This window comes from Aythya fuligula, chromosome 5 (assembly GCF_009819795.1).
Source record: "Aythya fuligula isolate bAytFul2 chromosome 5, bAytFul2.pri, whole genome shotgun sequence".
NCBI classification, from domain to species: domain Eukaryota; kingdom Metazoa; phylum Chordata; class Aves; order Anseriformes; family Anatidae; genus Aythya; species Aythya fuligula.
Genome location: NC_045563.1, coordinates 23725334 through 23742490, shown reverse-complemented (window position 1 = coordinate 23742490; position 17157 = coordinate 23725334). Strand labels below are relative to the sequence as shown.

The following is a 17157-nucleotide window of genomic DNA, read 5'->3' as shown; positions in this document are numbered from 1 at the left end:
GGAAGCAGAAAGCTCACAGCATTGTTAGTTTATGCATTTAGTCACTCTCTGTGCCAGATTCTTTCCCCATTGGTTTGTCTGTACATCCTTCCCATTCCATCTTAATTGCTGATGCCAGTGGCAACATCCACTCACAGTAAGAATACTGCTTGCATTGCCCTATTATTACTAGCCATTGAGTTTGTGTGTGCCACTCAATTTATAGGTGCTAATAACTCTTCCCTAGAGAGCAGCATTTTAAAGAAATAAATGTCCAGCCTATTAGAAGTAATGTAGAAATTAACTACCATGGGATTATGGTCACTCTTGCAGATAGTTGCATTCAAGTGCAGTGTGGAACTAGATTATCTCAGCCACAAAAGCATGACAATTTGGAGTTTAAAATACTAGAATGTTCCTAAAGTCTGAGTGAATAGAAGATATAAGTAGCCAAATCTCAGCTACTCAGTTTCTAACAGAAGAGCTGTTCTTCTGAGGAGACTGTGTCCTTTCTTAGTGCAGAATGCTGCAAGCCTTGGACTTGGCTTTCGCCTCAGATTTGTGTTCCTTTTTAAGCGGGGTTCTGTTATTAACCCGGTGCAGATGGTTTTGTGGATTGCTAAAATGCGAAGTAACCTGGCTAGCTGAATTACTTTTCTCCAGGTGTGCTAAGCGTGCATTTGAATTTGTCTTGTAGAACTGATATAAGCATGTCCTCTCCATTGTGTAACAAAAACATCATTATCCTCCTCAGTCAGCATCTGTGTCAAGACTTCTCTATTTGGTTAGGAGATAGGCACACAGATTGGAGAATGGGAAAGTCCTTGTCACATTCAAAGTGGTAACTTTCCTTCATTTCTGCCTTATTTGTGTATAAGCTTTGGATGTAATAGGATAAACTAAAAGGTTTCCTTTAGAGACCTCTGAAAGTAGAACATTTTAAAAGCAGGTAGGTGTCTCCACCCTACTTTTTCAAGAAACATTTTACCCATTCAAGCAGACTTTTAAAAACAGCTTGTTTTGATAGCAGCCTGTTCTCCTGTGGGCCTTCAGCCTTTGCTTCCTGGCAGCACCTTTGGTGCGAAAAGAGAGTGATCAATTGGGAGACTATCAGTGCCAGCATGCATAGAGTGATAAGTTAACACACCACTGGGAATTTCTAGGGCCCACCAAGATACTTCACTTCTAATGTGCTAACAAGCTCATTTTTCTACCTCTTGCCTCTTCAGTTATTTTTTTTTCTCAGAAGAGCTTAGAAGTTGAGTGCATCAGGCATAATGAAAAGCTCTGTAGGAGGGAGAAGCAATAACCCCATTTTTCCCTTTTCAGCCAAATAGAAAATTAGTTTCTGGTAATACACAAAGGCCAGTATTTTTTGTGCAAGGGGCACTGCTGTGAATCAAAGGACTCTATTAACTGCAGAAAATTCAGCAGCTGTGAATCTCCCCCAATGAAAAAAGTGCTTTTCAACAAGTTGTGAGATACGTAGTATTATTTAGACTTCAACCATCAGTTTCATCCTCTACCACTTATACATAGCCTCTTAAAAACTGTGCTATATTACTCTCCTCTCTTAAGGCTCAATACTGTGTTTATCCCCCAACCTAAGAACCTCTACAATGGGAGATTTTTTTATATTTTCTCTTGTCCCCGTGCTTCTGTTATAGCTTCTCCAGATTGAGAATTCTGCTGGGTTTCAGGTCTCTGAGGATCCGGAAGGAATTTGCAACACAAATTTTGGAGGGACAATTGTTTCACAGTTTCACTATGTAAGCAAGTCATGGTCTCAGGAAATACAACAAAGATGATGTTATTCGCTATAAAGGTTTTTTTCAGATAATATGTTCTCTTTACATTCCTTCATATTTAGATGTACTGAAATATCTATTGTAAATATTGTACAGAAAACAAGGACAGGAAGGTTTCATAGGTAAAGTTCTGTAACAGTTGAGGTATAGTTTTAATAGCTAAGATGAAGGCTGTTGTTTCCAGCTGTAATTTAAGGCTGAGAATTGTACTGATCATCATAACTGAAAACAATACAGTTAGTTATTTAAAATGTTAGCACTTGGTATTAAAAAAATAAATTAAAAAAAAAAAATTGTCACTTATGCAGTTCTCATGTTTCAATTGCTAAAAAGATGTGTGCAGGACGCAAGATACTGATTCCCCTCCCACACCCCAAAAAAGAGCAGCAAACCTGAAGTCAGAACTTCCAGCCTTCCTGAACTGATCCTGAATGCATTTCTCCACAGCATGCTGGTTTGGTTTGGTTTGTTTTTTCTGTTTTGGGGGTTTTGTTTTGTGTTTTTGTTTTTCTAGGAAAAAAAAAATAGGAAATTGATCTTACTGTCTACAAATAAAATATGAAAACAAAATGTGCACAAGCATAAATGCCAGGAAAAAATCCTGATCATTTTATGGTTACGTAAGAAAAGTTGAGAAGGTCTCCCTCATTCAAAGTATTGAGTCCTGCCAGAGGACCTGGAAAGTTGTGAGAGAAAAGGTTAACTGATTTCTCAGTTCAGGAACTATACGACATGAAGTCAGCATGGGAGTTTTTCTTGATAATTGTATGTTGCTGCCTGCTGCTCTACATTTTGACAGCCATTTCCATAGTTGCTTTCATGAACAGCAGAAATATTCTCTCTTTTTCTCGCTCACTCTGTGCTAACAGCACAATCAGGCCTGCTGGAACAAGCAGCCTGGAGAGGGTTCTTCAAAAGCAGCAACACTTCAAGATACTGGTCTCTTGTCAATAATATCAGAGAAGGAGAATGCAGTGAAAAGGAAGAAGTACAGTATTTTGCTGTCAGTGCCCTGCCGACAACCTGTTAGCCAGTATTTAAGGGTCCTGCAGGTTCTTTACAAATATTCTTGCTTGTTTTAATGGCATAATGGATGAGGTGTTTTTCCCAATACTCAAATTTAGCTATGTACTTATCTTAACTGCGTGTGTGTTTAGGGATTATGGAAGGAGTTTGTTATTGAAAAGTGCAAAATAAATGATTTTGTTAATGTTCATCTGTTACTTTTCATGCTATTCTCTTAAGAATTGTGAGATTTTTGTATTTAATTGTAACCAAACTGCAGCCAAATCGGTTACTTTAAAGAGAATATTTACATTGCTGTTGGAAAAGATTTTCAGAAGGTATTGTATGAGACTTGAAAAAGAGATGGTTTAACCATAATGGTTCACATTGACCTTGTGTGCTGTACAGTTCATAGCACTACAGTGCATCAGATAATCTCAGAATTATGTAGAGTTAAATTAAGTGTGTACTGTCACTGAAATACACAATATGTGTTTAACAAAAATAGGAACTCTGAATTACTTGGCATTGGTATTTAGCAGTTACAGTACATGATGTAAATTGTTCCTTAATTCTTGGCTAAACCAGTTATGAGGAGAGAGCACGCTACCTGCAAACAATTGTTCAGCATCACCTAGAACCTACAACTTTTGAGGATTTTGCTGCGCAGGTTTTCTGTCCAGCACCTTACCACCATTTGCCCTCGGACACAGGTAAGCAGTACAGTCAAGAACTGTTTTTATACAGTCTTACTTGAAATGCAGTATCCTTACTTATAAAGAATAAAAATTCAAACGTTTACATATCATTAAGAGTTACCATTAATCTGAAAGACTGTATGCACCTATTTTGAGAACTTGGGCAAAGTTGCCTTTAATTCCTTATTCTGTTGTCTGGCATCATGGGCCAATGTCTGGCATTAAGATTTGGCAAGCTACCGGAACATAGCAAGCAGATTCTATATTTTTACAATGAATTTTATTGCATTCTCCTGTATAAAATCTGAAAGTGCTGGTACTTCTTTATGTTGGGTAGTCCAAACAGATAAATTCTTTAATGTAAGCACGCTTTTCGTATAAGAAAGTTTTAAGCTCTCATTTTTAGAATGTAAAGTTTGAAACTAGAAGCCTGAGAGCCTTGCAATCACCACTTTCGTTTCCAGGTTGTTAGTTGCAAAGTTGTTTTTAAGGTGATTTTTACTTTCCGCTAAAATACGTGGTTTATAAGAGGATACTGCATTTTCAGTTACTAATAAGAAAATCGGTAAGAAAATGAGTAACTCAAGGCCTTCCTGTTCTGAAATTCCTTGAACTCCTTATGATTATTTCATTTATTTTATTTCCCCTCTTTTTAGATCATTAAATATCAGTTCTGTTTATCTGAAGGTAAGACAAAGTGTCCAAAAAAACCCTTTGTTCCTATTACTTTTACTAGAGCACTAAGCTTGTAACCAAATTGTATGCAAACTTTCCTTGTTGCTCTTGTTCACACTAAAAAGAATTTCACACTGATTGAGAAATGACCACTACATCTTCTTAAAGTTTTAGTCTTTTACTAACCTCAGGTCTGCATGAAGCACTAACACTGGTTCTGGGATTAAGGTAACTAATGGTAGAGACAGTTGTTGAATGAGTAACACTTTATTGTTTTGACCTTTGTTTCTCAGCATGAACAAGTAGTACTGGATGGCAGTGGTGTGTTTTGTACCCTGTACTGTCTTTCATTGATGTTGTAAGACATTCTGAAGTGATAACGTAGGAGAGAAGGAGAAGAAGAATGTGTAACACTTGAAATTCTTTGTTCAGAAAACTTTATTTAATGTCAAATAAATCAAAGTGCTACTGTGAAAAAGCTGTAAATCTAAATAAAATAAATTTTGTAAGAATTAATTCGGTAAGTCATTATCTCAAAATTTGTTTCTTAATTGCAAGAATATGCAGAAATAAATTTTAAAATTATTAAAGCATTCTGATTAGGACTGCAGGAAGAGTGACTGGGAGATATTAAAACACTGAGATTGCTTTGTGTGAAGGTATAAACTGTAAGTGGAAATGAGGCGCAGTTTTAAAGTGTAAGTGTATAGCTGTGCCAGTTCTAATCATCAAAACCAAAGGGAAACCAAATTAAAAGGCAGTGATTTAAAACTAATTAAATCAGTACAAAAATAGTAATTTAATTTAATGTATGAAAACGTTTGAATAGGAGAAATCTGTAACTAAAAACATTGGAAGCAATAAGCAGGGATACCAGTCCTTACCACTTTTGCTCCCTAAAGTGCTCAGCAAGCATTCAGCATCAGACACTTCCGTATCACTAGTATAGATCGTATATTCTAGTGCACTCTTATCAGTTCTGCCTGATCACTTTTGGAAATCTCATTTCAGGCTAAATCATTCTCTGTTCGCCTAGCTCCTTCTTTTGGGGTGAAGCACAGCTGCTTTTCTCCCTTGCACCAAGCTAGTACAGAACAGGGGCAATTCCTATATTCCCTTAAAAGTTGTCCAAGTCGTACTTGCTTTCTCTAACTTGATCTAGAAAAAAAAAAAAATCTAACTGAAAAGCTTGATTTTAGTCTTAAGCTTTCTCTCACAGGTACTAATTTTCTGCAGGAATCTCATTAATAGGAACTTGTGATGTATTTCACACTTGAGTGTATGCACATGTGTTTACATAGCAGAGAACATCATCTCCTACCCTAAGGGACATCTTCTTCTGAACTTTGTGGAGAGTGGTGGAGCTGCCCAACACATCCATGCCAGGAGCAGCCAGGATCTCCGTAGGACATAGATGCAGCACACTGTGACCCAGCATCCAAGAGCCTGTCCCCAGAGCTCTCTGACTGGGTTGTAGTTGCAGCACAGGGATACCAGGAACACTGGGTGTCCTGGTTGCAGCCTGGCCCCTTGGGGCTGACCTGTGCTGGGTCCAGGGCTTCAGGTGCTCTGGTGCTCAGCTCCAGGACAGTGCCTGGAGTAGCACTGCACCTTCTGCCTCCAAGCTGACTCAGGAGAGCACAGACTCTAAAGCCTGAAGCAGGTGTAGTTTAGTACTGTGGTCATCTGCCAAATCAGCTTCCCCAGGGCTTGGTTAGTGGGCAAACCACTGGTGTCCGGTTCTTGTGAAGGCAGACCTGTGAGCAGGGTGCCTGCAGATGGCCCTGAACTTTGAAGGACCGTGATCCCAGAAAAGAATCCACCTGATGTACTACTAAAATACTTATTACCCCTATGTTACCAGACATGCATCAGACAGCTGTATTGAAAGATAGGTACGGAGGTCTTGCTGGTGCCAGGATTACACATAGGATTGGCACTGGAATCCTGCCTGGGCATCTACACGCATTCATCACCCCTAAGATGACTCAAAACCTTGCAGGCTACCTGCCAGACATCTCTGTGTCATCTGAAAATTTCTGACCAGCTTCTAAAAATATGTTGCAATTACTTTTTTATATAGTATTTTATTTATATCTGCTTTTTATGAAAAAAAAAAAGACCACAAGCAACTAGAAAATATTTCCTTATTTTAGATTTGATTGTTTAGTTGGATCACAATCTTGAAGCTGATAGTTGTCAAGTATGTTTAATTTTTCTAAAATACTATATACAATTTCTTCTTCTAAGATATATACAGAAACTGCGTAGCTACTAAAGCCCATCAACAAGCACTGTATTTTATTTTTTTGTTGTGACTCCATGGGCTGCTTTCAGCATGCCAGATTCTTCACTTGAACTATGACAGTCAGCAAATAGAGACTATGCCATCCAGTTACCAACTGTATTTTCTCAGACTGGTGTATTTTACGAAAGCCTCAGTCCTCAGCAAAAGCTGTTTCCTTCCTTAGAATGGCTGCTGCTTGATACAAAGTAATTGTGGCTGCTTCTGTTTTATCTGGATATCTAGGTTGCCCTGTTAAAATACCTGAAAAGTCCATCTTCTCAGGTTTAGGAACTTGACTAATGTAGTGAATGTATGCTTTTTTTTTTTCTTCTTCTTATTTTCTATTTAAAAAAGAGATTTATCCCTGCTTAATCACAGAATGTAATTCTGTTGCTGCTCCTAATTTTACTTTGTGCTGACTCTGGTAAGTAGAGTTAACCGCAAAATAATATTTCCTGCTATACAGCTATTGAGTAAATCAGACTTCTGTGACACCAGAGTAGGCTGAGGAAACCGTCAATGACAAACTCAATGATATTGAAGGGCTTATTGACCCCTCGATGCTAAGATTCTGAGTTTTAAATTGTACTGATGATTTGGTTTTGTTTTTTCTGTCATCTTTTTTTTTCCTCTCTTGTTACTAAAAATAGGACCTCAGTATAGTAAACCTTGTTAAAGAGTCATAGTATTTTCCTTGTGATGCCAGCAGACTGTTTGATCCCTACAGTCATCCTACATTTTCAAGCCTGCGTTCAGACCAGTCCTGCTGCCCCACTCCCAAAGTCAGTGAGGATGCCAGCTTACAGGCAGAGAAGTGGAGGAATGTAGATGTAGTGGTGCTTCAGCCTCGCACAAGAAAATCTCAAGTTCCATGGCCTGCATCTTAACTCCATCTGCTGCTTGTTTGCTGTGTAACTTGAAACAGAGAATCTGTTCATCTTTTTGGCCCTGTTATCCCTTTGCGTATTAGATTGATGGTGCTAAGCACCACTGGTGATAAGCAACGCTCCTGGTGGTGATGGTTGAACTTTGTGACCAGAAATGCAGTTAAAAACAGAAATGTTGTTTGAAGGCTGTGTGTCTGGCAGGGCTGGGAAGAGTTTCTCATTATTCCTTCTCCAGTCCAAACATAGGAAGAAATGCTTTCGTTCCAGATCAGAGGAAACCCACAAAACTTAATGAAATTTTCCAAAAATTCCACATTGGATGACTGAAGCTGAAACGTTATGCGTTTCTGAACTGTTGCCCATGCATTGACCACTTGGGTTGTAGTAAGCTGCGGATCCTCAGCACTTCAAAATGATAAATCCAGTGAGGACTGATGGACACCCAAACAGATCAACTTTATTCATTTCCACTGAAAAGCAAGGAATATGACTGTCCAATTTAAAAAAATAAAATAAATTCCATTCATATATACAAGGTGATGAAATTAAAGCAGCATGTGCAGTTTTAATCCTGACATTTCCTAGTTTTCAAATGTTTGACCTTACAGATTTATTGTCTTGTAACAACATTTTGTTGTGTAAGTCCTTCCATTTTTGTTTTGTTTACTGCATAGGGCAGAAGAGAAATTCCTTAATACCGATTAACCACCGTATGATTCGTAAGCAAAGCTGTAGCCTCTAGATCCACCACCAAGTTTTGTAAACTGAAGTAGTGCAATAATGAGCTGTCTTACCTCTGCCTGAAGGTTTCCTAGTGTAAAGACTGGAAATTTGCCAGTGGGTTTCACAGCTATTTGATGACACAGAGGAATAGGTTTATCTAGTAGGTTAAAGCCAGGTTCTAAAGAGCATTCTTTATTTAGGACAAGGAGTAATGGTTTTATATTAGAAGAGGGTAGATCTAGATTAGATATTCAGAAGAAATTCTTCACTCAGCAGGTGGTGAGGCACTGGACCAGGTTGCCCAGAGAGGCTGTGGATGCCCCATCCCTGGAAATGTTCAAGGGCAGGCTGGATGGGGCTTTGGGCAGCCTGGTCTGGTGGGAGGTGTCCTGGGCCACGGCAGGTGGCTGGACCCAGGTGATCTTTACAGTCCCTTCCAACCCAAACCATTCTGTGATTTATCGGACACTGGCTTTTCTGCTCATTCTCCATAAACCACTTCTTGCTGTACATCTTCCTCATGTCTGGCTCTTAGTTCTTTCTCTCCTACCCAGTTCCAGCCTCTCAGGTCTTTAGGCCACTCGCCACCCTCCTCAGCTTCTTGTCTTGCTTGGCAGCTGCTTCTGCAGTCTTCTTCTCTGCATCTGCTTCTTGCTTCCTCTCATCTTTTCCCAAAATTATTGACTTAATGCCTTGACTCAAGCAAGGTTCTGCTGAGCATAACTGATAGCTTGGCCAGCTTTGGACCGGTATTTGTTTGAGTGGCAAAGGGTAGAAGCTGTACAAAAATGATTGCCCTCTTCCCCGGAGGCCACATGGGAGGCTGAAGTATATTAAAAAACCATCAAAATGCATTAACATAGACAAGTGAAATTTTCCTGTGCCATCATTCTCAGAAATGGCACTCAGGATAACGTTGTTCCAGACAACTGGTGTGATAAAGCCAGAAGTCTTAACAGGTAGCAGCATATCAGCACCCTATCAGACATCTAGTCAGTGGTATTTTTACTTCTTTGAAAGTCAGAATTGTTGAGCGAGGTGAGTCGTGCAAACAGGTGTGCTATGGTACGCCTGGGTCCCTCCACCTCAGTTCACTTCTAACACAGTCTTTGTAGTTAGGGTGCCATTTTACATTTAAATAACTCATTTCTGAGGCAAATAACCAACATACTATCTTTAGAAGATCCTAAAACCTTCAAACAGAGTAAGAAAGTGTCCCATTTCAACTTTGCTGAACAACTTTGTTGTTCACAAACAACAGAAACAGCTTTGTGTTATGGTCCTAAACTATCATAGCTGATCAAATTGCTTCATGCTAGCCTGGTCAGTTGTCAAGCCTAAGAGAAGGAAAAAAATGGATCACTTTCTGACATTTTTCAAATTCTTGAAAATGCTAACATGTTTATTTGAATTGAACTTTCTTGTTCCAGGTCAATTGACAATAAGGCTTCCTTATTTAACCCTATTTTTTTAGTTTGGATAACTAAACATTTCACTGCATAAAGATATAAAGATACAGCATTCTACACTGAAGATTTTAAACTGAAGGGGAAACAAAACCTGCAAAATTTATATAATCACATATAATATCCACGTGTGTATGTGCGTATGTATGTATATATAGATACATATATCTAAAATCTAAAGAAATTGAGTTATTAATCAGCCTGTTGATTGCTGCCAGACTAAATATATTTTAAGTGCCATTATTCTTCACTCTTCTGGTGTAATATGTTCAGATGTGAAAATCACTTCATATGACTTCTGTTCTTCAATAGCTCTACATCAGTTTTTTAAAATGGGATTAGATGTGAATCTGTGCTTCCTGATGTCTGTCTGCAGAAATTATAAGCAAAATTTAAAGTATGACTGGAATAGTGCCTTAATTAAAATAGTTGGGGTTTTAAGGTTTTCTTTATCCAGCACTTGATAAAATTTCACAGTATGGCTTTAGTCTTTGACTCAGACTAACAAGTTTAAATGCAATGTTTTTTTATTTACGTGATTTCAGCAGTCTTGTGTTAAGACTGGCTATAATTGCTGCATACATAAAAATGTGAAACAGCTGGGGAGCAGAAGCCATATATCAAATTGCCATTTGTTTTTCCTTCTTGATTGTGTGTATGTGTGTGACTATTGAATTGTTTTCACAGACTTTAGGAAAGCGTTTCAGGCAATGTTTAGGATGTATTTTGGTTGCTAGAAATAAGGTTGCTGGATCTGGATAATGTCATAGAATTCTTTTCTTTCTCTCTCTCTTCTTTTTTTCTTGTAATGCTTAGTTGGTAAGTATGACGCTGGATTTCAGAGCTGTTGCTTCATTGCACATAACTAACTCATCATTCTCTTTAACCTGTAGCATGAGCAGCAATTACATAATGAAATTCAAAATTCTGTTTTCTGTGCTCATCTGTTAATACCCTTCAATCTTTGCGGTTCGTGTCTCATGTCTCACACCTGTTATCTTTTATCTTCTCTCCTCCCCCTTCCTCACTTCTTTCCACTTCTCCTTCCTCATCACTTCTTCATTCTCAACAAAGAAAGAAATGCTGTGATATTTCTTCTCCTTCCAAAACCTCCACTAGAAAGCATTGGCCACATCAAGGTAAAGGGCAAAGGCTTGAAACGGAAGGTCTTTCACGCTAGCTGTGAATGGTATGCTGTGCAAAACAACAACGGTTATTTTCTATTCTCTATCTTCCACCATTTGAAATGCTTTAATTCCTTGTAAAATTAGAACAAGATAGAATTTCAGAAAATGAGACTGCATGTTTCCCTGCTTGCCTTTTTTTATAAGGCACAGTGAGTCAGGCATTATCATGCTTTTCCAGATTGTTTGGCAATGAAGTACCTAGTTCATGAACAGAATTACTGTCACCAGCTGGGGAACAAATAACAGCCCTTTTTCCTCCCTGTCACTTCAATGGCTCATGTCGGTTTGAAAAAGACAGAAAGTATTGGGCCGTCCCTCTGGAGCAGGCAGATGACGGACCGGGCAAGGAGGACATCCAGGTCGCTAAATCCTTTAGGTTTATGACAGTGTTTTAGATGTACTCTTAGACTCCTTACCTGATGACCTGGGATTTTATTTTAGAGGAGTCTTTCAAATGAAATGTGCTCGGTTTTGAATGTTTTTTGTGCCCATTATATATGAAATGTTAACTGAGGGAGAGAGATCTCCAGTTCTGATTATTGCACTATTATTTTAAATTATTACCAGTAATAGTGTGATGTGGAAGAAATAGCAAGTGATATTCTGGCTTACTGAAGTCAGCAGGGGTTTTCCCATTGACTTCTGCGGGACTAAGCTTCTGCCCGTAATTCATACAGCTCAAAAGTGATTAGTGGCAACTGAGGTAATTGGGTTCAATCAGCCTGTCAGTCTCTGCAAACGGCCAATTAAAATGCAGTTTGGTATTGTGCGTGCGAGTGCATAGTGTTAAAGTTCTGCACCCAGGAAGGAGAACGTAATTTAGATTGCACGTTGCCTCCTTTCCCTTCTGTACCTCCGTGGAGGCTGGCCGGAGGCAGTGTCCTGCTGGGCTGTCTGTAAGGGAAGGGCTCTCGTGGTGAGGACTCAGGGCCCACCACGGAGCAGCTTTGGGTGCTGGGTGACAAACGCCATGCCGTTATCTCAAATTCATCTTGTTCCTTTTACAAAGAAATTGGGATGTGTAGTGCATCCGCTTAGTACGATCTGTTCAAGCTTCTGCCTTGTGGGCCCTGTAGGAATTGGCCTTCTGAAGCACTGACTAACGTTTAGATGGGAGGAGATGTGTTGCTCTCCCAGTTCACCCCAATTCACTCCACCTTTTCAGCTGCATTCCCAGAACTCCCTTCATGCGCAGTGAGCCGTTACCCTTCATGTTCTCATTATAGACGGGATTCTTCTGGGTGATGGCATGAATAATCCCTCCCCATCCCTACCAGGGAACTGGAGGGGTCAGTTCTCCTGGCTAGCAGGATGACACTGCCCACCTCAGTGCTGTTTCAGTCGCCGAGGGTTCTCTGCAGTCTTGCAGCTCGGTGGTTTCTGGCATCATCTTTTCTCTAGAGATGATTTTGTGGCAGTCACTAGCTCCGTGTGCGGTGCAATCACCCACAGCTGGTAAAGGGCTAGTATATGCTGTGGGCTTGACAACAGCACTGAAATTCCTACCTGCCCCTTGTGTGTATAGATTCACACGCTGCACGTGTGGAAGGCAGCACTGATGGGTTTGGTTCTTGCTGTCCTCTGCAGGCTTCTGCCCAGAGACTCAGCCGGGAGAAATTCCAGCAGCAGCAACAGCACAGGTGGATGGAACAGACTTAGCCTCTCCAATGTCTCCTCGGACTAGCAAGAGCCGAATGTCCATGAAACTGCGCCGCTCCTCTGGCTCGGCCAACAAGTCCTAAGTGTTGAGATGCCTGCAGCTTTCTAGTAACCAGCCGTCAGCAACCCTTCCTATGACTCGCAGCTTTCAGCTGAAGGATAACATCTCTAGTGTGTGTGTGCCCCATTCCCTGCATACCCTTTTTCTGTATGTTTATTTTAAACAGTGACACTGGAATTTTACTTTAATATTTTAGCTTTCAGTTGTTTTTGTTTTTGTTTTGTTTTTTAATCAAACTCCAGGCTGCCTTTTTTTTTTTCTCCCCCTCCTTTTTTTTTTTTTTCAGTGCAGTTTGTCCTCTGCACCTTTTACCTTCCTGGATGATTACGATATCTTACCAGTAGTCATTTTTAACTCTGGTTGATCTTGAGTGACATACGGAATTGGAGACTGCAGTTTGATTACACTATATTTATTGTGCCCCACTGCAATTTTCTCTGTAACAAAGAAAGAAATATGTACAATTTGAAAATGAATGTACAATTTTAAATTGAAGTTGCATTTGTAAAGTCTTTGTCAGATGTCACAATGTTAATGCAGAGGCTGTGTACAGACTATTTATGTTAAGAATAAAATACTTAAACAGCCTTTCAAGCATTACAGTGTCCAAACAAAATAACTTGCCAGTAGCACCAATTCTTTCTTCACAAAGCAATGTATCATTTCTTAACTGTGCAGGTGGTGCCATAATCTATGCCAGAAAAAAAAAAAGGAAGAAAAAAAAGAAAAAAAAAAAAAAAGAAGAAGAAAAAAAATCACTGTGCTGAAATTCTACTTATGCTTGGCTTCCAAATATTTTTATAATGTTTGCTTTTGGAAGTGTTATCAATAGTAAATGCCATTGAGTCTCATGTTTTTTAGCCTTTATCACCGGGCTGCTGGGTCTAGATGTATATTATTGTTTCTTACATTTAAAAAAAAAAAAAAGCACTTTCCTGATACAAATTCATTGCTCTGATGCTGTGTACTAAGGAAGAAAAGGGAACATGCTCCAGGAGGCTGACCTGCAATGCTGATGATTCCAACCCTGTAAGTGCAGGTTAGTACACGCATTCCAACCATCCAGAGATATTTTCCTCCAGCAGATGAAATGCTCACATTTTGAGTCTGGCAAACAACAAGATGCTGTTAACAAAATGTAGCATGACATCCGTACTAACTGCATGTGTAAATATATCATATGATATGGGCAACAATAAAAATATAAATTATGTATTGTCATTCATGTAGTATCTACAAATTTGTAATGGTTGAAGAGAAAACATGCTATTTAATAATACAATAAAATTATTCTTACCACCTTTTGTATATTGGTCATTCACCTCAGTGATTAGATTCCTACTGCAATTTGTAAAAGGAAAGCAAATTACACGTGGAGCAGTTAAGTGCGATACACGGCTTGGTTTTCATTCGTATTAAAAGCTTGGTGTGTCAACTAGTTCTTGGGAGCTCTCCCCGTCCGCTGCAAGGACGCCGTATCAGAAACTTGTCCCCAGCTCTGCTAAATGCCATCTGTAGCCCTGTTTCTTTGATCATGTGAGCAGAGACAGGAGGGTGATGTTTTTAAAAAGCACAGTGACCTTCTCCATGGGAGAACTCAATGAATGGCATAAACGGGCACTGCTATCTGCACCTCAGTTACCGGCAAATGATTGAAAAACACCCTACTTAAAATGAGATGCTTTATTTCTGGTGGGGGAGAATAGCGAGCTGCAAGTTTAGCCTCCGCCAGGCAGCAAACATCAGCAGCTGCAGGTTACACCGCACTAATTTGTATTTTCCAGGTCCTGCAACCAACACTGGAAAGTCAGTGGAGCACGTTTGAAATAAAACGCTTGCTTTTGGCCTTCGGGCAAGATGTACGCGAGCCTTTTGTTGGGTGTAACGAAATCTAAACCTAGAGAAATAGCTGCATTAGAGGATGCTAATGAAAAGATGGTAATACTCTGCGTGCTCTAACAAAGGCTGGGGCTGGGATCAGTTTGTTTCTTCGGGAACCACCAAGCGACCCGCTTTTCCCCTGCTGAATTCAAGAAAGGCATTAGCTTCGTTTTAAATCATTTATTGAATTCGCTCGTCCTTTTTGGCCTCACCCGCTATCGCATTCGGAAACGAGCACTCCCGCGTGAAAATAAATAAACAGACGACCAAATAAATAAAGCCTGAAAGGTCCGTAGCTGGCAAGGTGCACAGAATTGCAAAGCGTTGGGCCGGGACGCCGCTGAAGCCGGGGGGAAAACGCAGAGGGTGGCTTGGCCGGGCCGGGGAGCGGCGCCCAGGGGTCTCCCCGGCTGCGGGGCACCCCCCAAGGGGCTGGAGCCGCCCGCAGGGCCCCCAAAAACACGCGTGGGAAGCGGGGGCGTGCACCGAGCTGGGGCAGGGCGCCTCGCCTTCGGTAAGCGGACAGCACGACCGGGTTCCCGCACGTTTCGCTAGCTATTACAGGGCTGACACCGACTTAGCATGAACATTTACCTTCGCGACTATTTTAGCACAGAGTACGGCAAACGAAACACTGCACGAGAACTTAAAAGTTCGAGCTTGGGGTGTGGGGGGGGGAAGGCTATGAAAACAAGGTAACTAGGTCAGGCTCCTTTTCTCACGAAAAATAATAATAATAATAATAATTCCTCTCTTTTAATATCCTATGTACAGCTGGACTCCTGCCGGCCCGGGCCCCAGGGGCGGCGCGTTCAGCGGGCACCCGCCGCCCCCCAGCGCCCCGGGGCAGCCCGGAGGGGCCGGGGCGGAGGGCAGAGGTTGGGGGTCCGCAGGCGGCTTCGCCTCGGTGGCCGTGTGCACACCCAGCGCGACTTTCCATAGGAATTACAGCGTGGACGGGACTCGCTCGGCGCTCGCCCGGGCCGTCGGGCGACGGGGTCCCATCGGGGGCGGCCGCGGGGGGCTAGCAGCCCGGCCGGACGGGCACCTGGAGCAGCAGGACCTGCCTGCCCTCGGGCGGGTGGCACTTGGTGGCGTGCCGCGCCAGCCCCGGCGCGCTGAAGAAGGTGGCGGGGCAGTGCTTGCAGGGGAAGCCCTGCCGCTCGCCGCCCCCCGCCGCCGCCGCCCCGCCGCCCTCGGGCTGCCCGGCGGCCGGAGGCGGCGGCGGCGGCGGCAGCAGCAGCTCCTCCCGCACGGCGTGCCACAGCCGGTGCTTGTCCCTGATGTCCGCCGAGGGGAAGCGGGCGCCGCAGAGGTGGCAGGCGAAGGCGAGCTGCCCGCGCTCCGGCGGCCCGAAGGCGGCTGGCCGCGCCGCGCCGTGGGTGCCCAGGTGCTTGCGGAGGTAAGCCTGCCGTCGGAAGCGCTTCTGGCAGCAGGGGCAGGCGAACGCCTCCCCGACGGGGCCGGGGCCGGGGCCGGGGCCGCCGGGGGCCGGGGCCGGGGCTCCGCCGGCGCTGTCCGCGCCGCCGCGGTGCTGACGGGGAAGCGGCGGCGGCGGCGGCGGGGGGGCGGCGGCGGGGCCGCGGGGCCGCCGCTCGGGGCTGTTCTCCTTGCCCGGCGGGGCGGCGGCGGCGGCGGCGGAGGAGCCGTCGGCGCTGGGGCCGGGCCGCGGCTTGTGCCAGCGGCGGTGCGAGGCCAGGTTGGCGGGGCAGCTGAAGATCTTGTGGCACTCGGGGCAGCGGTACTCGACGCGCACGATGCGGGAGCAGCGGTGCTGGGCCAGCGCCAGCGGGTCGGCGTAGTGCTCCTTGCACAGCTGGCAGATGAACTCGCCCAGCGGCGTGCGCCCCCCCGACGGCGGCGGCCCCGGCCCCGGCCGCCCCTCGGGGCCCTCCTCCTTGATGCGCAGCCCCAGCACGGGCGAGGTGGTCACCTCGTCGGCGAAGCTCAGCTTCCGCGTGGCCTTCGCCTTCTTGCCGGGCGCCTTGGCCCTCGACGGCCGCTTCAGCGCCGGGCCCGGCGGCGGCGGCGGCGGCGGCAGCGGCGGGGGCTGCGGGGCGGGCGGCGGCGGCGGCGGGGCGGGCAGCGGCGTGCGGGGCTGCAGCAGCAGCTTCTCGGCCGGCGGGAAGGAGGCGGCCAGCGGGAAGGACTCCGCGGACGCCGGGGAGCTGAGGCACCGCTCGAAGAACGCCGCCCGCGGCCCCGCCGCGCTGCACGGCCCCGCCGCCCCCCAGGCGCCCGCTCCCTCCGCCGGGGCTCGCAGCGGGCCCCCGCCGCCGGGGCTCCAGGTCGCCGCGGCGGGTGCGGGTGCGGGCGCGGGGCAGGCGGCGGCGGCGCCCTCCTCCTCCTCGCCCTCCTCCTCCTCCTCCGCCCCTTGCCGGGCGGCGGGGCTGCCCCCGGCGGCTGCGGCGGGCGGTGGCGGCGGGTCCCGGTCCCGCTCCCGGTCCCGCTCCCGAGGGCGCGCCCGGTAGGAGCCGCCGGGGCGCCGGCTGCGCTTGACGAGGAAGCCGCGCGGCATGGCGGGGCCGGCAGGGCTGCGGGAGCGCGGCGCGCAGGGCCCGCCCGGCCTTTATACCCCCGGCGCCCGCTCCCGCCCGGCCGCCCTCCTCCCTCCGGCGCCGGCGGCCAATGAGGGGCTGGGGCCGGCGCCGGCGGCCGCGGGGGAGGAGGAGGTGGCAGGGCCCGACCGGGCACCCCCCCCGCCGGCATCGCCCCGTCGAGGCTGGTGCGGGACGGGGGGGCAGCGGGGCCGCCCGCGCCGCTCGGAGCTGAGCTGCGCGGCCGAGCCCCGAGCCCCGACGGAGCGGGCTGCGGGGGAGCGGGGCGCTGGGAGCCGCCTGA

General features: G+C 45.2%; 2 protein-coding genes across 18 annotated transcripts in view; one reads left to right on the top strand and one right to left on the bottom strand.

The window, feature by feature from the left end:
• RALGAPA1 (Ral GTPase activating protein catalytic subunit alpha 1) overlaps positions 1-12627 on the top strand; it is a 125674-nt gene extending 113047 nt beyond the window's left edge. For 9 of the 17 annotated variants that reach the window (XM_032188283.1, XM_032188281.1, XM_032188277.1 and 6 more), the window contains 3 exons: positions 3381-3505; positions 10603-10717; positions 12303-12467. In XM_032188283.1, coding sequence (XP_032044174.1) covers positions 3381-3505; positions 10603-10717; positions 12303-12399 — 337 coding nt within the window. In that variant the 3' untranslated portion in view covers positions 12400-12467. Of the gene's footprint in view, positions 1-3380; positions 3506-4146; positions 4178-4458; positions 8352-10344; positions 10348-10602; positions 10718-12302 lie in introns of those variants that run through there. The other 8 variants (XM_032188282.1, XM_032188280.1, XM_032188284.1 and 5 more) reach the window with 5 other exon arrangements.
• A 1854-nt stretch (positions 12628-14481) lies between these two features.
• INSM2 (INSM transcriptional repressor 2) lies at positions 14482-16834 on the bottom strand. Its single transcript, XM_032187966.1, has 3 exons — positions 16695-16834; positions 15919-16349; positions 14482-15819 (listed from the first exon to the last, which is right to left on the bottom strand). Exons 1-3 carry the CDS (start codon positions 16832-16834, stop codon positions 15341-15343), a joined length of 1050 nt encoding a protein of 349 aa, XP_032043857.1. The 3' UTR covers positions 14482-15340.
• Positions 16835-17157: the final 323 nt, after the last annotated feature.